Raw genomic sequence first — 17,535 nt, 5'->3', positions numbered from 1 at the left:
TTTTTTTTTTTGGAAGCTGCACGTATAATATCATATGAATATGAATACATATATAAATATATATACAGATTGCTGCTGAGCTCTGTTGATACTCATTACCGAAAGTGAAATGAGTATATTCTCGTTTTTGTTTTTTTATATGCATATCAAATATTTTTTCGATTTCTTTTTAGTTTTAAGCAAACAAATTCGTATTGCTGCAGATTACAGGATATATATATATATATATATATATATATATATATAGTTTATATGGTAGACATTGTATAACTACAAAAGCCGTGCCCCATTAAATGCTATATATATACATATATATATATATATATATATATATATACATATATATAATAAACTTTTATTTCATTTGTTTCATAAATAGTTTGTAAATATTAAATCTTTAGTACAAATCGAGGCAATTCTTATTTTTGTTTTAAGTAAAAAAAAAAAAAACATATTTATATATATATTGTATATAGAAATAAACGATTTGAAAAGCACTTGATGATCTCTTTCGGTTAATGTTTTAGGCCACTTTTTGGTGTTCACAGCTGTTTATACTTCGACTCTAGAATGCATAAGCCTTGTTCTTTGTATTATTAATTTTTTATTCATTTTTTTTTTTTTAATTTTACACACACATTTATATAAGGCTGTATATTAGTTAGATATATATGTATATATATGAGTTCTGTCAGCGTTTTATCAAGCAACACACAAATATTTTTTAAATTTCATTCCAAAATTTGCTGTTTCGCAAATATTTTTTGTTTTTGTCATTAAATTTAGTAAGGCGCTAGAATTGTTATAGATATATATATATATACATATATATATATAGAAGTATATATATATATATATATATATATATATATATATATATATATTTTTTTTTTTTTTTTTTTAATGTTTTGTATATATATATATAAGAGCACATTTTAGTTTCGCAAAAACAATTAACAAACTTAAAAACTACTGTTTACTTCTGTGATTTTTATCAATATTATTATAAATTTAATTTTTAGTTTTACAGCAAATTCTGTTTAATTTTTTTTTTATTTCCTTATTTTATTTTATTTTTTCTTTATTTTTATTTTTTTTTTTTTTTGTAAGGCAACATTTTGCAAGCTTTTTTAAACAACTCACATTTAAAAAGAGAAGAAAAAGTTACACAATTTTTTTATTTGCAATATTTTGGGTAATATTTTCTGTTTTTTGTTTTGTTTTTTTTTTCTTGTTTTAAATATATCACTGATAAAAAAAATTAAATATCAAACGTCATCATATCGCAATGGTTTTTAGGCTTAGCTTATATGATTTTTTTTTTAATTTAAATATAAATTTTTAGTTTGCAGTGATGGGGAAAGGGGTCGGGGGCAGGGCGAGGTGTGTATTAATAGTGTGTATTATAGAAATTAAAATTAATAATTACTGATGCGGCTGTGACTGCCAACAAATTGCCTGTTGCACGGAATGTTATCGATAACACATCTACATACACATAATAATATACACCAAACATATCGATATCGAATTTAAGGTTATGTACAATCGCTTACGAGTCTAAACCAAAAAAAAAAAAAAAAAAGTTGATTATGAATATAATTATAAAAGTAATATGTTCATATAGAACAGTTAGCAATTAATGTTTAAAGTAGTTTTTGCTTTTAATGAGGTAGTCAAGCCAGACGCACACACACACACACACGCACACGCACACGCACACACACACACGCACAGCATAGGGCGTGGCGTGTGGAGGCGGGGCAGGAGCTTTATGCTTTATGATAAGAGTTGTATTCGAGCAGGTCAAGAGGCGGGGGCGCGGAGGGCGGGGCCGGATGCTGTAGCTGTAGCTGATGTTGTTGTTGTTGCTGTTGCTGTTGCTGGAAGAACTTGGATATTTGGGTGTTTGCGTGTGTGCATGTGTGTGTATGCATATGTGTGCTGCATGTCTGTTGAGGCTCATAGGCGTGGCACACTCACACTCTCACACTCTCGCACTCACACACCCACACACACACACACACACACACACATACACACTTGCCAGCTATGCGTGTGTGTGCTGCTTCTAGCACCAATAGTCGACATGCGTCCAAGCCTGTTCCTGCTGCTGCAGCTCATCCTGCACTGCCTGTTGCTGCTGCTGCTGGAGTAAATGTTGTTGTTGTTGTTGCTGCTGCTCCCGCTGCTGCTGCTGCTGCTGCTGCTGCTGCTGCTGCTGCTGTTGTTGCTCATCCAGCTGCAGCTCCTGATCGTACGCCAGCAACAGCTCATGATCGGCAGCCCGTTGGGCCCGATCTCACGCCAGGCAGCCGCCATTGGTCATAAAATTGGCGGAGCCCGTATCTAGATCGACAAAGTCCGCCTCATCGTCCGGCAGATGCGAGAGCAGATCGCTGGGAAAGCAGTTGTTCTTCATCACCAGCAGCTGCTCGTCCTCGTAGCAGGGCGTCATGATGCCGCCCACGGCATGGGGCAGCCCATTGTGAAAGTCAATCAAATGGTGATTGTTGTTGTTGTGGGCGGCCAGGCTGGCCACGCTGGTCATGTTGTTCAGGCTTGTGGGATGCACGCTTACGGCGTGCTTGATGTCCGGAAAACCGTCCGGCTCGAACAGGAAGCGCTGGGCGCTCAGCGGCGTAATATACGGACCCTGCGAGTCAACCAGCTCATTTTTCACAAACTCTATGGCGCTGGTGGGCGTGGTCGCGGGCGGTAGTGTTGTTACGGCCGTTGCTGCTGTGGCACTGTTGTTGTTGTTGTTGCAGCTGCTGTTGTTGTTGTGGCTGTTGCTGTTGCTGTTGTTGCTGCTGTTGCTGCTAAGACTGCTATTGCTGCTGGTGCTGTTGGTGGGCGTGGTGATGGCTACGGCGACGGCGGACAGACCCAGCCCCAGACTAAGCCCCTCACAATTGGGCACATAGTCCGAGACCTGCTGGCTGACCACCAGGCTATCGGCATTGCTGCTGCTGTTGCTGGCGGGATTGAGAGAGACTTGCTGCTGCTGCTGCTGAAGCTGTTGTTGCTGCTGCTGCTGCTGCTGCTGGGGCAGGCAGAGCGCCTCCTGCGTGGGTGAGCTCAAGTAGCCAGCATGCTCGAACTCCTGCGGCGAGGGCGAGGGCTTACAGTAGCCATTGGGCAACTGTTGCTGCTGCTGCTGCTGCTGCTGCTGCAACTGTTGCGCCTGGGCAGCGGCTACTGCAGCCATGGCTGCTGGCGTTTTGCTGTTAAACTTGAACGTCGACATGGATGGTATGCTCTGCATGCGCTGCTGCTGCTGCTGTTGCTGCTGTTGTTGTTGCTGCTGCTGCTGCTGGGTGGGCGTGTTGGCCGTGCTGCTGGTGCCGCTGCTGCTGTTCGCATCGCCATTGAGCAGGCCATCCAGCTTCAGCTCGGCGAGATACTTGTAGGCCGGTGACTGCAGCAGCTTCGCGGGCAGCTGCCAGCCGCCGCGCTTCACACAGCCCGGCGTATGCAGGTTGAGCATGCCGAGCAGACGCTGGCGATCCGTTTCGAGGGCGCGCACCTGGTTCTTGAGGTCAACGTTCTGGGTGTCCAGCACCTCGGACTCCTTGATCAGATTCTGGGTGCGTTCGCGCTTCTTCATGCGGCACTTGGTGGCAGCGATTTTGTTGCGTTCGCGTCGTCGCCGCCGTCGGTCCTCGTCCTCGGGCGTTAGGCCCTTGGGCACGGATTTCGTTTCGCTGTCCTCATCGCTGGACTCCTCGCAGTCCTCGTCGCGGCGCGAACACTTCGAGTTGGGCTGCTCGGAGCCGGAGCTGGAGTCACAGGTGGACAGCTTGCGTTTGCTTTGAATGGACAGCTTCAGGCCCGCTTTGATCAGCTGCGAACAGGTCTACAAGAGAGACAGAGAGAGAGAGACGATTAGTCAAGGTCCTTCAAAAGTTGTTTGTCACCAATAGCCAAGTTGGCCGCTGCCTCCCATGTGGCATGTGGCAGCCGCGTTGCACAAGTCAACGAGCCGCGAGCTGCGAGCTGCGAGCTGCGGACTGCGAGTAGTTGTTTGCGTCGCTCAATTCCAATTCGGGAAATGACGTGCTGACATTTCGACTGACCCATTTGGCCAGCGAACTAACCAAGTTCAACCAGATCTCACTTGAGAGATCGGTCGCCCGCTCGCCCGCTCGGCCCCTTCCCGCTCTACGCCAAACCTCAGTCTGCTTCAGCTCTTCTACTCGCATGACAAATCAACGAAATTCGCATTCCTGGGCTGGGCCTGGGCCTGGGCCTGGGTCTGGGTCGGTGCCAGGGTTTTGGGTTTTTGTTTTTTTTGTTTTTTTTTTTTTTGGCAGATTATCTTTGCGGCATTTGTTTTGTTTACTTTTGTGATTTACTTGCGGCTGCTCGCGCATAAATTTAAACAAATATTAAAGTGAAAGATAGAAATCGAATTTTGTGAACGTCGCCACGCCCTGTGCCCCAACTGGGGAGGGCAGGGAGGAAGGGGAGGAGACGAGCTGAGGGGCAAGATGCAACAAGATGCCTACAGCCCACTGCAACAAGGCCACAACAGGTCTGCTGCCCCTGCTCACTCTCCTGCGCCCTGCAGAGGTGGGTGGGCAACGTGTCAACGCCTTTTAGGGAACTGCAGCAGCAGAAAACAACAAACAACAGATGGTCATCACGTCGACACGTTGTCAACTTTCATTTACAAGAAAAAGGGCCCCAAGCAGCTCTGCTCGCACTTGACTGAGAAGTTGAAAGGGAAGATTGCATGAGATTGACGAGAAATTGAAAGCGGAGATGCAAATTACAGCTGGCATTGAAGTGACGAAAAAGGAAGACGCCTACATGACGATAATGAAAACAATCAGAAAACTTTCATCTGGTTGAAATTGAAATTGCAGGAGAAAATTTAAAGAGTTAGCTATACAAATTATCAGAAAAAACATCTCTAAATTTAGTTACAGCTCTTAGCATAGATTGAATGAGATTGAAGTGATACATATGTATATATTATTATATTATGTTACCCTATCAACACACATAAAAAGAAATAAGTCACAACTAAACATATCAAAAAACAGTCATTGAAAGTAATAGAAATTGAAAGTGAAGTTGAATAGAAAGTTTAATTGCCTAAGTCCGTAGTCTAAGAAATCTCAACATATTCTGAAATTCTACATACTACCTATCCAACTAAGAGCTGATCAATAATCATTCAGATTGAAAGCTATGCAAAGGGCAAATTGAAAGCGAAATTCAAGTCAAAAGATCAAATGGATTGAGGCAAGATCCCAATGATTTCTATGCATTTCAGAATTGAATTGACGCGCTGATTGAAGACACTGATTGATGGCGCTGATTGAAGGCGAGCATTCGCATTACTGTTGTTGCATAGTCTTGTCTGGGCTCGACTCTCCTTCGCACTCGGCTTTGCAGTGCTGTCAGGGCCCCGGCCTTTCAGGCAGCCCACTTCAATCTGCAGCTCAATGACAGCTCATTCAAGTGTCAGACAAGCCCCGACTATCGCCGGCTGCCCATCATTATCATCGTTGCGATTATCATCAGCTTGAGTTTTGCGCTTTTTGTTTGTTGTCTGCTTGAGAAATTGTTCAGATGCCACTGTCGGGGCGACAGGCCCAACCGAGCTCCCCTCCCCATTCCCCCACCTCTGCCCTAGACGCAGCCCAGCCCCTTTTTGGCCAGCATTGTTTCATTTAAATTTTAGGCACGCTGCCTTTTTATTTATTGACCCAAAAACCAGATAAATAAATTTTATTTCAACCCAAAAAAAGAAAAAAACAAAAAAAAAACGAAGCAAAAAAACAGAGTGGAAAATATCATAATAATCGCATGCGCCAATGGCTGCGACGCCGACGCGACGCCGACAGCGACTGCGACAGCGATTGCTACTGTGAATGCGACTCCGACTGCCAGCAGTGGACCGCCCGGCGACCATATGGTCAGAAACAAAAAAAAAAAGATTTCATTGCCTTCAACTCGACTTGGCAGACTTCTCGAAAATTGGTGCGTTGTTGTGCAACTGTCTGTGTGTAAGTGTGTGCGTGTGTGTGTCTGCTAGTTGTCAGGGCATTCCAAATGGTCGGCGTGTGGGGCCAGCGGCTGTAATTGGAGCAACGAAGCAGCGCAAAGAAACTGAAATGGGTGGGAGGAAGCAATGGGAAATGCAATTCCAGAGATTCCACAAACATATATTATCTATCTATCTGTTCATATACACATCTAGATCCGCATCTAGATATGAGCCATGAGCTTGAGCAGCAACAGTTGAATGGAAATTCTTGTGGGTCAAGCACTGAGCAGTGCAACTTGAATGAAGCAAACAGAAGTTTAAAGATAAACCTGATCTTAATGGGCACAGTGCTGTACAACTGTCTAGAAACACTTGAGAGTGTGTTAAGAAACAGACTTGGTAGAGAAGCAGAGATATATATTTAGTAGTTGGGATGAGAACGAGACAAGGAAACTTTTACTCGAATAGTGTAGAGGAGCTATACAACTGATAGAAAAGGAAGAGAAGAAAATGGGAGTGAAGAAAGGTAAGGGAGGAGCAGAGTGCGAAAGAATGGAATCAAAGGATTGGAGAAAGGATTGGTAGAAAGGCAAAGAAATAAAAGTGAATGAGAATTTGAAAGCGAAAGAAAGGGAAAAGGCTAGGAGGAGAAAAGCATGGTAGAAAGGGAAGCGTAGGAATGAAAAAGAAGAGAGAAAGTAGAGATGAAAGAGAAATGAGAAAATACTGGAAGAGGAGCGAAAGAAATAGAGAAAGAATGGTAATGAAAGAGAAAAGCAGAGGAAATGAATAGAAGAAGATTCTTCAAAAGAAAAGAATAGAAGATAGGGAAGAAATAGCAAGAAATGGAACATGCAAGAAAGTATAGTAGTATAACACAATATAAAGAAGGATGACAAGCAAAGGAAATAAAAAGTGGGGAAAAGAATGCCGGGAACTGAATAGAGGACTAGGAAAAGGAAGGGAAGGATAGAAGAGTATTAAAAGGAAGCAATGAAGATGAAAAATGAAAACAAAATATGCACAAGTATGGGCAACGAAAGGGAGTAGAAGAAGGAAAAGAAAAAGAAGAAGAAGAAGGAAGAGAGAGACAGATAAATAGATAGAAGGGAAAAGAGGGAAACAAATTGAGACAGATAAAATCTCTTTCAATCTAAAGCCTGCCAAGCACCCAAGACAATTCCAGAGTTGTAGTGGCACTATTCACAGTTCTAGCTCCATGAATCACCTCGAGTCGAGCTCCACTTATGGCTTACATATTATTTGTGTTTCCAGTTGCTTCATTTATGGTTCAAGGCAAGGTGCATAAATTAAAATTCAGGGTTCGAACTGTAACGCTTAGTGGGCTAATGGCTGTTGCGATGGCATTAAGATATTATTTGCAAGACCGAATCGTGTTTGGAGTTTAACGAGTGCGACAAACATAAGAAGTGGGGGCGAAGGAGATAGAGATATACATATAGCATATCATATATTCACCTTTTATAGGCATTTGCCCAAGCCTTTCTTTGCGCTACGTTTTGCTGCACTTCGCGCTGCGTTGACAACGTACCAAATGTATCTTTTGGCAAATGTATCTGTATCTACAAATGTATCTGTGTCTGTATCTGTAGCTGTATCTGTATGCGTGCTGCGTGATGTTTGTCGAGCAGCGCCCAAAATATGTGAAAGACTTCAAGAAAAATGAAAAAAAAAAAAAAACAACACACGCAAAGAAAAGAAACAACAAACTCAAATTTCGCACGAATCGCCTCGCAAATTTGCACTTTTATTTGGCTCCGCATTTTGTTTGTTTGCCACATACTTTTTCCTCTTAAAAAATGGGATTGAAATTGAGACTTGAATCGGAACTAGAGTTGGAACTAAAATTGGAGCTGCAACTGGAACTTGAAACAGAGTGGAAAATTATACGAGAGTCAACACTTGAATCGAGTATAGAAAAACTAAATGAAGCAGAAATGGAAGCGGAACTGGAACTGGAACTGGAACCGGAACTGGAACCGGAACTGGAATTGCAATTGAAATTGAAGTGAGAGTCAGAAACTGAAATAAGGCAGAGACTTGATCTAAAGCAACTCACGGAAAGAATCGGAACTAATGCTGGAATGGAACTACTTTGAATATATAGAAAATCTGAATATCTTAAAACAGAAAACTATAGCTAGGCAAATATCCACAAGTTCCGCAAATGAACTTGGCCAGATTCCCTTCCTGCTAGAGTATCCAGGGTGCGACTTCACTCAATTAGCAGCTGCCTCTCGCATGTGCTATGGACTTTATATTCTCTCTATATTTCTTATGTACAATTTTTCGACATTTCAATATTTGCCACTTTTATAACTTTTTTCTCCCATACATATATGTTTTATTTATTTTTTATTTTTTTTATTTTTGCATTTTGCGTTTATGAGAAATGTGCAAAAAAAAAAAAAAAACAACAACAACAATTTTAACATTTGTGCAAATATTTGCGAAAACGAAGAAGAAGAAGCAGCAGCAGCTAAAAGTGCAATAAAAATTGTTGCGATTGGCAACAGCAAAAACTTTTCCAGCTTGTGTGTGTGTGTGTGTGTGTGAGTGTGTTGGTTGTGCATTTTGTAATTTATGTGAAATTTGTTAGAAAACAAATTGAAAAGTGTTTAAAATTTTATTTGTAATATTTTGCACTTGGGGCTGGCGGCAGTTCAATGCCTATAAATTCGTTTGAAGCAATAATCATAAATCACACACAAACACAGAGAGAGTGCGAGTGCGAGCGGGAGAGGGAGAGGGAGAGGGGCATACACACACATACACACGCACACCTAGGCAATTAGAGATATACCATTGTATTTGCATATCTACTGGATGCGCCCGGGAGCTGTCGCTGTGTGTGCTCGAATGCCATTTAATTGCCGCGTGGCAAATGTTATTCATATGCAATAATCGCACTTGCCAACTCAGCCCGCTCAGCCCGCTCGGCCACGCCCCCTCCACCTGCCCGCGAGCAATGTGGCTCATTAAGGCCAATGTCAGTCAAGTGATGCTGTGCATCCACACACAGCATCGATACAGTCGCCGCAATAGATACAGATACATTGCCAGAGATACAGATACAGATACAGATACAGCTATGCAGCTATACAGCTATACAGCTATGCAGCTATACAGCTATACAGCTATGCAGCTATAGATAGTTTATTCAATTTCTGGCATACAAAAGTGAAATCAATTCTGGCTGCGTTTTGCAATTGGAAGCGTCAACAGCAAACGCCCACGAGCTGCCGGCGTAAGCCAGCCTGACCCAAGCGTCAGCTCGACCAAATGACTAAGCGACCCGACGCTTCGCTTCGCCCCGATCGACTGGCCTGCCTTTAAGCCGGATTGAGTGGCTGCGGGGGCGAAGGCGGTGGCGGTGGCGGTGGCGGTGGCGATGGCGATGGCGTACTTGTGGGCGGATGCCGGCCAATGTCCGGAGCCGGTGCAGCAACTGACGGCGTTCGGCGGACCGGTGCGTGGGCACTTGGCAGATTTTTGTGTCGTGCGGCGCGTGGGCGCCAAATAAAATGCAATTCGGACGCCGTATGAATGGGCAACACGCAAATGTTGAACAATCTGGTTGATTGTCGCCAGATTGAAAGCGAAATCGAATTGAATTGCATCAATTGTTGACAAATTGCAAGTGAACAGTGAAGCTGGAAATGGGCCAAAGCGTGCCTACACGTCTGTCGATTGAAATTGAAAGTGCATTGGGAAATTGAAATGGAAATTGAAAGAGAACTCAATGCATCGAAAGCACGTTGAATATTTCATATCGTATGAAACGGAAAACTAATGGAACAAGTCTCGAGACACGATCAATCATTTGGACTCAAGTGAATTGATAGAAAATAGAATTGATTGATTGAAAATGCAAAGTTATTGAATGAAGAAAATTCTAAATGAAAATTGAAAATTCAAGTGAAAATGGATGAAGTATTCAGTTTATCAAGATTGAAAGTCAAATTGAAAGTCAAAAGTCAAATTGAAATCAGATTGAAGAGGCAGCTATTCTGATTAAGGCATGGATAGAACCTATTAACAGAGAAGAATTGCAGCTAGAAACTCTATTAAAGAGCCAGATTGAAGCTAAGTTTGATTGAAAATGAAGAGCAACAGCTCAGTGAAATTATTGAAGGGATAGACGGGGACTATTGAGTGCAAAATCTTGATTAAATGAGAATTGAAATGCCACAAATAAAAAGGTTATAATCTTAGAAAATTCAATTATTATTAAATTTAAAGCCAAAAACAAAGCGAAACAAATCCAATCAAAGAATTTCCCACGCCCTAGACTAGCTGTAATAGGTATTCGGGCCGCCCACTTACCTGTTGCACACTGGGCGTGGTCGCAGCGCCCGCTGGCGAGTCGAGCGGCGAGGCCGAGCAACTGGAATGACTGCTATCCTGCGAGTGCGACTGCAAGAGGAATGAGGAATTAGCTGGAGTTTCTATGGTTGGGCGGGGTGGGGAAGCGAGACGCACCTGTCCGTTGGCATTGCCGCACAAGTTGCGTATGGAGACAAAGGGGCCGGACACCTGGCCGCAGTTGTTCGACACGTTGAAGTTGAAGTTGTCCAGGGGATTTGTCATCGCGATCACCGAATTGAGAATCTCTGGCGTTTTGGGCGTGTGGGCGCCCGGGCCGCTGCCCTCGATGCTCAGCAGCGCCGCGGCCGGTATATTGGAGTTGAACATGGTCTTGTTGGATTCCGATTGGAGGTGCACTTGATGACAATTGGATGTGAATCAACACACAATAATAATAATAATAAGATTTATTATTTAAAAAAAAAAAAGCAAATAAAAAACGAATCGAGAAAATATTTTTTAAAAATCACACGTAACTCGTTTTTTTTTTTTAATTTGCTGCTGACTGTTTTTTATTATATTTTATTTATTTTTAATGTGTGTAGAACTTTAGATATTTATTTAAGCTTTTGTTGGTTTGTTGTTGTTTTGTTTTGTTTTTTTATATTTTTTTTTATTTGTAAATCACAGTTGAAGGCCTACGCGTTGCATTTGTTGGACTGCTTTTTGTTGTTAATTAAATATTTATTGTTTTATTTTTATGTAGTTAATTATATAAATATCTTTTTTTTTTTACTGCTGTATATGCGTTTGTATAAATATAGATATATTTATGTAGTTATATATATATATATATATTTTTGTATAAGTATATAAATGTTTTTATTTTGATTTTATTCATAAATTTTGGACACTCGCGTCTGCTGCTTCTGCTTCTTGTTTGTTTGTTTGTTTCTTTGTTGTTGTTGTTGTAGTTGTTGCTGTTGTCTCTCTCGGTTATCACAAATTGTTGTTAATAAAATGTTTTTGCTTTTTAGCTGACTTGTTTGATTGTTGCTGTGCAAATATTGTTGTTGCTGTTGTTGCTGTTGTTGTTGTTGTTGTTGTAGTTGTTGTCGCTACCGCTGCTGCCGTTGCCGCTGCGTCGCGACGCGGTTCCATCGGCGCTTCCAGCGTGTGTTGCTCACAGCGTTGTATTCAGCTGAATGTTTTGGCCACCGGCAAAAGTTGACTTCCACATCCACATCCACAATATCAGCGACATCCGAGACAGCAACCGACGACCAACACGAATCGCGCACGCTCGCTCTACACAGTCAGAGAGAGAGAGAGCGAGAGAGAGCGAGAGCGAGCAAGAACGTGAGCGAGTGAGCGGGCGGCGCAGCAATCGAGAAAGAGAAAAACAGAGAGAGAGAGAGAGAGAATATTAGTGAGTGAGTGATAGGGCCAGAGCAGCGTGTGAGAATTCAAATATCATAAAAAACAAGTCACAAAGCGCGCTCGTCAAGAAACAAGTGTGCTCTAGACTCTAGCATGGAACGACTTGAACATACCCTGCAATCAATTTAAATTTACTCTAAACATGATCATTTATATGGTTTACAAAGCAAATATTATTAAATCTCTTTTGAGTGGTTCAGCAAGACACAAATGAACGACCTTAAGATACCCTAGCTTCAGTTTAACTGAGTAACCAAGTACGCTAATTGCTTAAAATCAATTAAATCACAAAAATAACGTAACTTGACTTATTTATACCCTAGAATCATAATCTCTGTTTAAGCAGCAACAAGAAATGACTTAGAGATACCCTACAATAAGTTTAAAGGCAATCCCAAGTATTTATTTTCTATTATTAAATCATAATTGAGCAGCGAAAAGAAAAATAACTTAAGCCTGCTCGACTTTTGATACCCTACAAGCTGTGCCCAAACAGAATTATAAAGTTCTCACACGGCAGCTAAAACTTGTCTCAGCTATGATTCATCAACATCGGCACTCGGCATGCCCCATCGATGCCTCTTTACAGGGTATACAAAAACAATTAAATTATAAAATAAGCGTAAGTTAATTGATTTATGTAAGCGTCGAGCAGCTGACAGCGAACAGAATCGACTGACCGACTGACCGATTGATTGACTGACTGAGTGACTGACTGCCCGACTGTCCGACTGATCGACTGATCGACTCGATTGTTTGATTGAACAGCTCAATGCTATGCACATTGGCGATTTGCTGTGCGTAGCTTTGTTAGCCATGTTAATGTCTCAATTAAGCGCCTTAATCGTTTAATTGAGTGCAGAATGCAGTTGCCTGATAGCCAAAGGCCGAGGATCTCCAATTGATCGGTCAATCAAAGTTGAAGGTGGAATGCAAAAAAACGAACAAACAACAACAACATGAGAAACTACAGAAAATATTGCAAATATTTCAGTTATACAATAGGTCAATTGAGACTGAGCTGAATCAGTTTCTGGAATGCAGAGCCCAAAATCGTTTCTGATAAATCATCTTCAGTTTTGTATTGAGGCACAGCGTTGCCACCTGGCATATAAATTACCTAAACAACTATGAAGCTTATCCTTATGGGAGCTTGTAGAATAGTTTTAAAAGTCAGTTTTTCCTAGAGCTCAAAGGCAATTCGAATGCAGATCTCAATGCGCAGCGTTGCCACTTGGCATTAACATGAAATTTTGCTTCAAATCAAACTAGCTTGCACTTATAAATATCTACATATGCATAATAATTTATATATTTCTAGAACATAAATTCTTACTAGCGCAGCGTTGCCACCTCCTATGAATATTCTTCAGTAAGTTTTTTATGCGCGATTTTCAATTACAAATTGAATTAGATGCGAGCGCAGCCAACTTAACGAGGCACTTAACGACATTGCCTTTATGGCTGACAGCGTTGCCACCTGGGCGAGCAAACGCTGCAGCGTTTTACTACTTAATTTTCAGTTCACTCAGCGCGCAGTGAGTGAGTTTTTTTTTCCTCGTTTTATTTCGTAAAGTTTTTATTTTTTATGGCAATTTGTTGCCCTTTTTCGTTGTCTGTGTGTACGTCTGTGTGTGTGTGTGTGTGTGCTTTGTTTTAATGGTCCGCGCGCTTTGAGGTTTTTCAAGGAATTGAGTTATGTGCTCGAAATTGTGTGGAATGCCCCCAGCCGGAGATTAGGTTAAGCAGCAAAACTGGACTAATGATGCTTTTTTTCTATATGCGAGAGGCCTCTCTCTGTTTGTGTGTGTGTGTGTGTGTGTGTGCCTCCCCCTTAATTTCAAACGAAATGCAAATTGCGGCGCGCTGTCAATCTTAAAAGCGAACCACCCCCCAGCTGCCAACAACGAGAGAGCACACACCCCTTCCCCATTCTCGCCACAGCCCCCTTAGCCGTGGCCTGTTATGGCTTTTGCCATTTCTATTATTGCCTTTTGGGCCATTTATCATTTTGGCAAGAATGTTTGCTGCTGCGGATGCCCCGGCGAAGCACCCCGACCCCGACCCGAGCTCGCCTGGCATCCCCCCTTCCATGCAACAACTTTTAGTGCCACTTTTATGTGCCTCACACACACGCATACACACACACACACACACACGCACGCACACTTGTGTAAATTGAAAGTCAGTCAAAAATAAAATTTTTCAAATACAAAAAAAAAAAAATTAAAATAAAAATAAAAATAAAATAAAATAAAACAACAACAAACAGTCAGAATAAAGAATTATGATTTATGACTTTCGCATGTTTTGCTGTTTGTATTCGACTCAAGTGTGTGTGTGTGTGTGAGAGTGTGTGTATATGATTTAGCTTTTGTTCTCTGCTGGCCATTTGTTTGAAAAGCTTTGAAAGCCTTTGCCTTTGATGTGCATTTGCAAGCTGTTAAAACGCAAATCACTTTTGACATTCGCAGTTGCGGTTTCGATTTCGAATTCGAATTCGATTTCGATTCTTGCAATTTTGACCAAATGCGGTGCATGCAATACAGGTGTGCCCCCCCCTCGGACTGCTGCTCTTTTTGGCCAACTGCCCAGCCAGCTGTGTTGTTGCTCGTGAAGTTAAAGCTTTGATTTTGAGGTCACGGCAGCTGGCTGCACATTGCGCATACGCCGCGTTCGCCGTCAGCCAGTGACATGCGCAAACAGTTGACAATCGGCGGCGACGCGACTCAAGTGATTGCCAATCGATAAGCACGCATCGAAGAAGCAACCGAAGCAGCTGGCAAACGGCCCAGCACCCAGCACCCAGCACCCAGCACCCAGCACTCAGCAGGGCGCGTACAGCTACTCGTAGTTGATTTTGAAGTTTTTTGCTTTTCATTTATATTCATAGATATATATGTGCATAGATCTTTTTTGTCTGCTTAGCTATTAACATTCCGCGGCGGGTTTTTTGTTTCGTTTCGTTTCGTTTCGTTTTGTTTTTGTCGCCTTGTCGAACTTGTTGATTCGCTGGCATTTCTCGATTGCTCTCAAGTGTGCGAAATTGTTAGCGCGCTCGATTGGAAATGCTAAGATCCCAGCAAGTGCGCGCCGCATGCATTTGCATTTTGCACTTTGCATTTGAGCTAATCAGGTAATCGATTATAGGATGATAACGGTATAGTTTAGATAGTTGGCAATCCAAAAATGGGCCTCACAGTGATTTGCGCTTGATGCACTTCATTTAATAAGTCAATTTACGTATAAATCTGAACGTACATTAATCGATATCGAACTATCGATAGTCGAAGATCAGTCTAAATACATATTTTTGCTTTGATTAACTTTAACATCAACCACAGCAAAGCAGTTAATCGATCACTAAAACCTGTCCATAAATTCTACTATCCATTTTCTTTATTGAGACATGCAACCGATGTTATCGATATATAAATATATATGCACACATCAAAGTCGAATTGATCGATTTAAATAACCCGAAGGACGATGCTAATCAGCTAAATTATCGTTAAATGAACCCAAAACAAGTTCCACAAACTTATCGATATATACATCAATCGCACATACATACGCATAGAGTATAAATACCTGTCCGCGATTTATCTGATGGATCAATTAATTAATCAATCAACGATATATTCTCAATTTACGTTGAGCTCGTTTGGCACAGCCATCAATCCATACCAATATATTTGAGACAATCGATTAAGTATATTTATATACGTTGTATATGCAAAAATAAAACCGGTACGCTCCTAAAAATATAATTATAACAATAAACAATGCTAACAGCGAATTGCGAAATGAGTCACGTGGAATCACAAAACGAAATAAAAAAAATAAATAAATAAAAACCGCAAAAAATTTCATTCGATAATTGCCAAACGAAATTTATCGCGTCTTCCTTGGAATGAATGGAAGCAACCGCAATGTGAAATGTGCATAAAATAAATTACGGGCAAATTGTATAACACTCACACTCGCACTCATCCTCATACGGGTATTGGTATTGGTATTGGTATTGGTATTGGTATTAGTATTCGTATTCATATTCATATTCAAATTCGATAACAAGTACGAGACTTAACAATGATTTGTTGTGTCCAGCTGGAGTGTCCATGGGACGAGTATATATAACACATATATATGTATGTAGATATATTATATATATGTAGTATATAATATATAGTATATAACATACATTAAACATTATTCATTGGCTCGCATCGTATATCGAAGCGAATCGTTGCCTCTGCGGATCGTGTGCAATCCGAAAATAACATATAATGCACATGCATATGATATTTAAAACAATTTTGTTAAGTATTTAACATTATTATCATGCTCTCTGTGCCTTGCGCATTATGTTTGCGCTACGTGCCTCAGCTTCACTCCACATTTCACACGATTCGAGCGAACGTACGTCCGAAGCAAGCAAAAATCGAGAGGGAGAGAGAGAGAGAGAGAGGGAGAGAAACGAACACTAAATGAAAGAAAGACACAGCAACAACAACATGAGCAAAAAAATACAAAAAAAAACAAAAGAATAACCAAGCAAACTAATGGCATTTCAAGTGCTCTACATGTGGGCGTGGCAAACGCTTTGAAGTCGAGCAGATTTCGTGATATATATATATACATTTATATGTAAGCACATGTATACTTCAATTGAAGAACGAGAGGAAGCATCGCAAAGACTCAATATCGCTTGCGAACAGCTTTGTGACTATCGGTTATCGATAACTAATTACATAGTTGCCTAAAACAGAGCTAACAAAATTGATTTGCATTCATCAAAATGGAAAAGCTCAACAGATATGTGTAATATATATGTATCGTTATCGATTTTATTCTATAGTTATCGACATTGAAGACTAACGACATTTATAGCTAATTTCAGAAATTAAATATCTACGACTTAACAGAAAGAAAAAAGCGAGATATAAATCATGAGTATATAATAACTAAGAGACAAATAAGTTATCGATAACATATCGACAATGTACTTCCAAGCTATTACATAAAAGAAGCAAGGGCTGGATATTGTTATATGCTCACAGCAAAACCACTTGACTGTAGTCTTTCTACATGAGAACTGGATTAAAGAGAGAGAGAGAGAGAGAGAGAGAGAGAGAGAGAGAAGGAGTGAGCTATCGAATGAAGAAAAAAAATCTATCATTGGCTGCTTTGCGTTTGTTCTTCTAGTTCTACCCTTTTTTTTTCCTCATTCTTTTGCACTTTGGCCAAAACAAATTCCAGGTCAGCTAGAGAATATATATATGTAAAGATATGTATATACATATATCTATGTGTGTATATATATATCTCTCTGTTCCTATGGGAAGCTCTCTCTCTCTCTCTCTCTTTCTGTGGCTGGGATCATAAAAAGAACTAGTTGTTGCTGTTGTTGTTCCGGCTTAATTAAAAGCATTGCCAAAGCCAAACAATTGCCAGAGTCAGGGCCACGAGCCAGGCGAGCAAACAGCAGAAGATGTGCAATGGCAAAAAAAAATAAACCAAAAAGAAAGAAACGAAAAGGGAAACATGTAAAGAAAGAAAAAGTATCTCATAGATACAAAATTGCCACACATTAATGGCCCAATCCAACTACTCCCTCCCCCGTCCCACCTCGACTCTGCCCCTACCCATCCTCGCTGCCTCCCTGCCTTCGTTCAGCTATTTTCTAATTAAGTGTCATTGATTCGGCGTCGTCTGGCTGAAATTGCTCTTCGGGGGCGGCTGGCGTCTGTGGCCGTGTGGGC

The 17,535-nt window shown here is 41.2% G+C and overlaps 1 protein-coding gene and 1 long non-coding RNA gene across 2 annotated transcripts in view; both read right to left on the bottom strand.

Annotated features, from left to right (window-relative positions):
* Window positions 1–2,198: 2,198 nt before the first annotated feature.
* LOC6585233 (activating transcription factor 3) lies at window positions 2,199–10,847 on the bottom strand. The gene is made up of 3 exons (XM_032732586.2): window positions 10,505–10,847; window positions 10,349–10,438; window positions 2,199–3,859 (listed from the first exon to the last, which is right to left on the bottom strand). Exons 1-3 carry the CDS (start codon window positions 10,715–10,717, stop codon window positions 2,303–2,305), a joined length of 1,860 nt encoding a protein of 619 aa, XP_032588477.1. The 5' UTR covers window positions 10,718–10,847; the 3' UTR covers window positions 2,199–2,302.
* A 444-nt stretch (window positions 10,848–11,291) lies between these two features.
* The window catches only part of LOC26528067, a 44,663-nt gene continuing 38,419 nt past the window's right edge, over window positions 11,292–17,535 (bottom strand). Inside the window, exon 3 of the long non-coding RNA XR_001449012.3 lies at window positions 11,292–11,638. This is a non-coding gene — a long non-coding RNA (uncharacterized LOC26528067). The remainder of the gene's footprint in view (window positions 11,639–17,535) is intronic.

The sequence above is a fragment of the Drosophila mojavensis genome, unplaced genomic scaffold (genome assembly GCF_018153725.1).
Source record: "Drosophila mojavensis isolate 15081-1352.22 unplaced genomic scaffold, ASM1815372v1 contig_136, whole genome shotgun sequence".
Classification (NCBI taxonomy): domain Eukaryota; kingdom Metazoa; phylum Arthropoda; class Insecta; order Diptera; family Drosophilidae; genus Drosophila; species Drosophila mojavensis.
Note: the sequence above shows the minus strand (reverse complement) of the source record. Positions and strands in the feature narration are given on the sequence as shown.

Coding starts and splice junctions, on each gene's coding strand:
- LOC6585233 (XM_032732586.2), bottom strand. CDS start 10,717: ATGTTCAACTCCAATATACCGGCCGCGGCGCTGCTGAGCATCGAGGGC. Junction 10,439..10,504: donor GCGGCAATGCCAACGGACAG/GTGCGTCTCGCT, acceptor TTCCTCTTGCAG/TCGCACTCGCAGGATAGCAG. Junction 3,860..10,348: donor CCACGCCCAGTGTGCAACAG/GTAAGTGGGCGG, acceptor TCTCTCTTGTAG/ACCTGTTCGCAGCTGATCAA.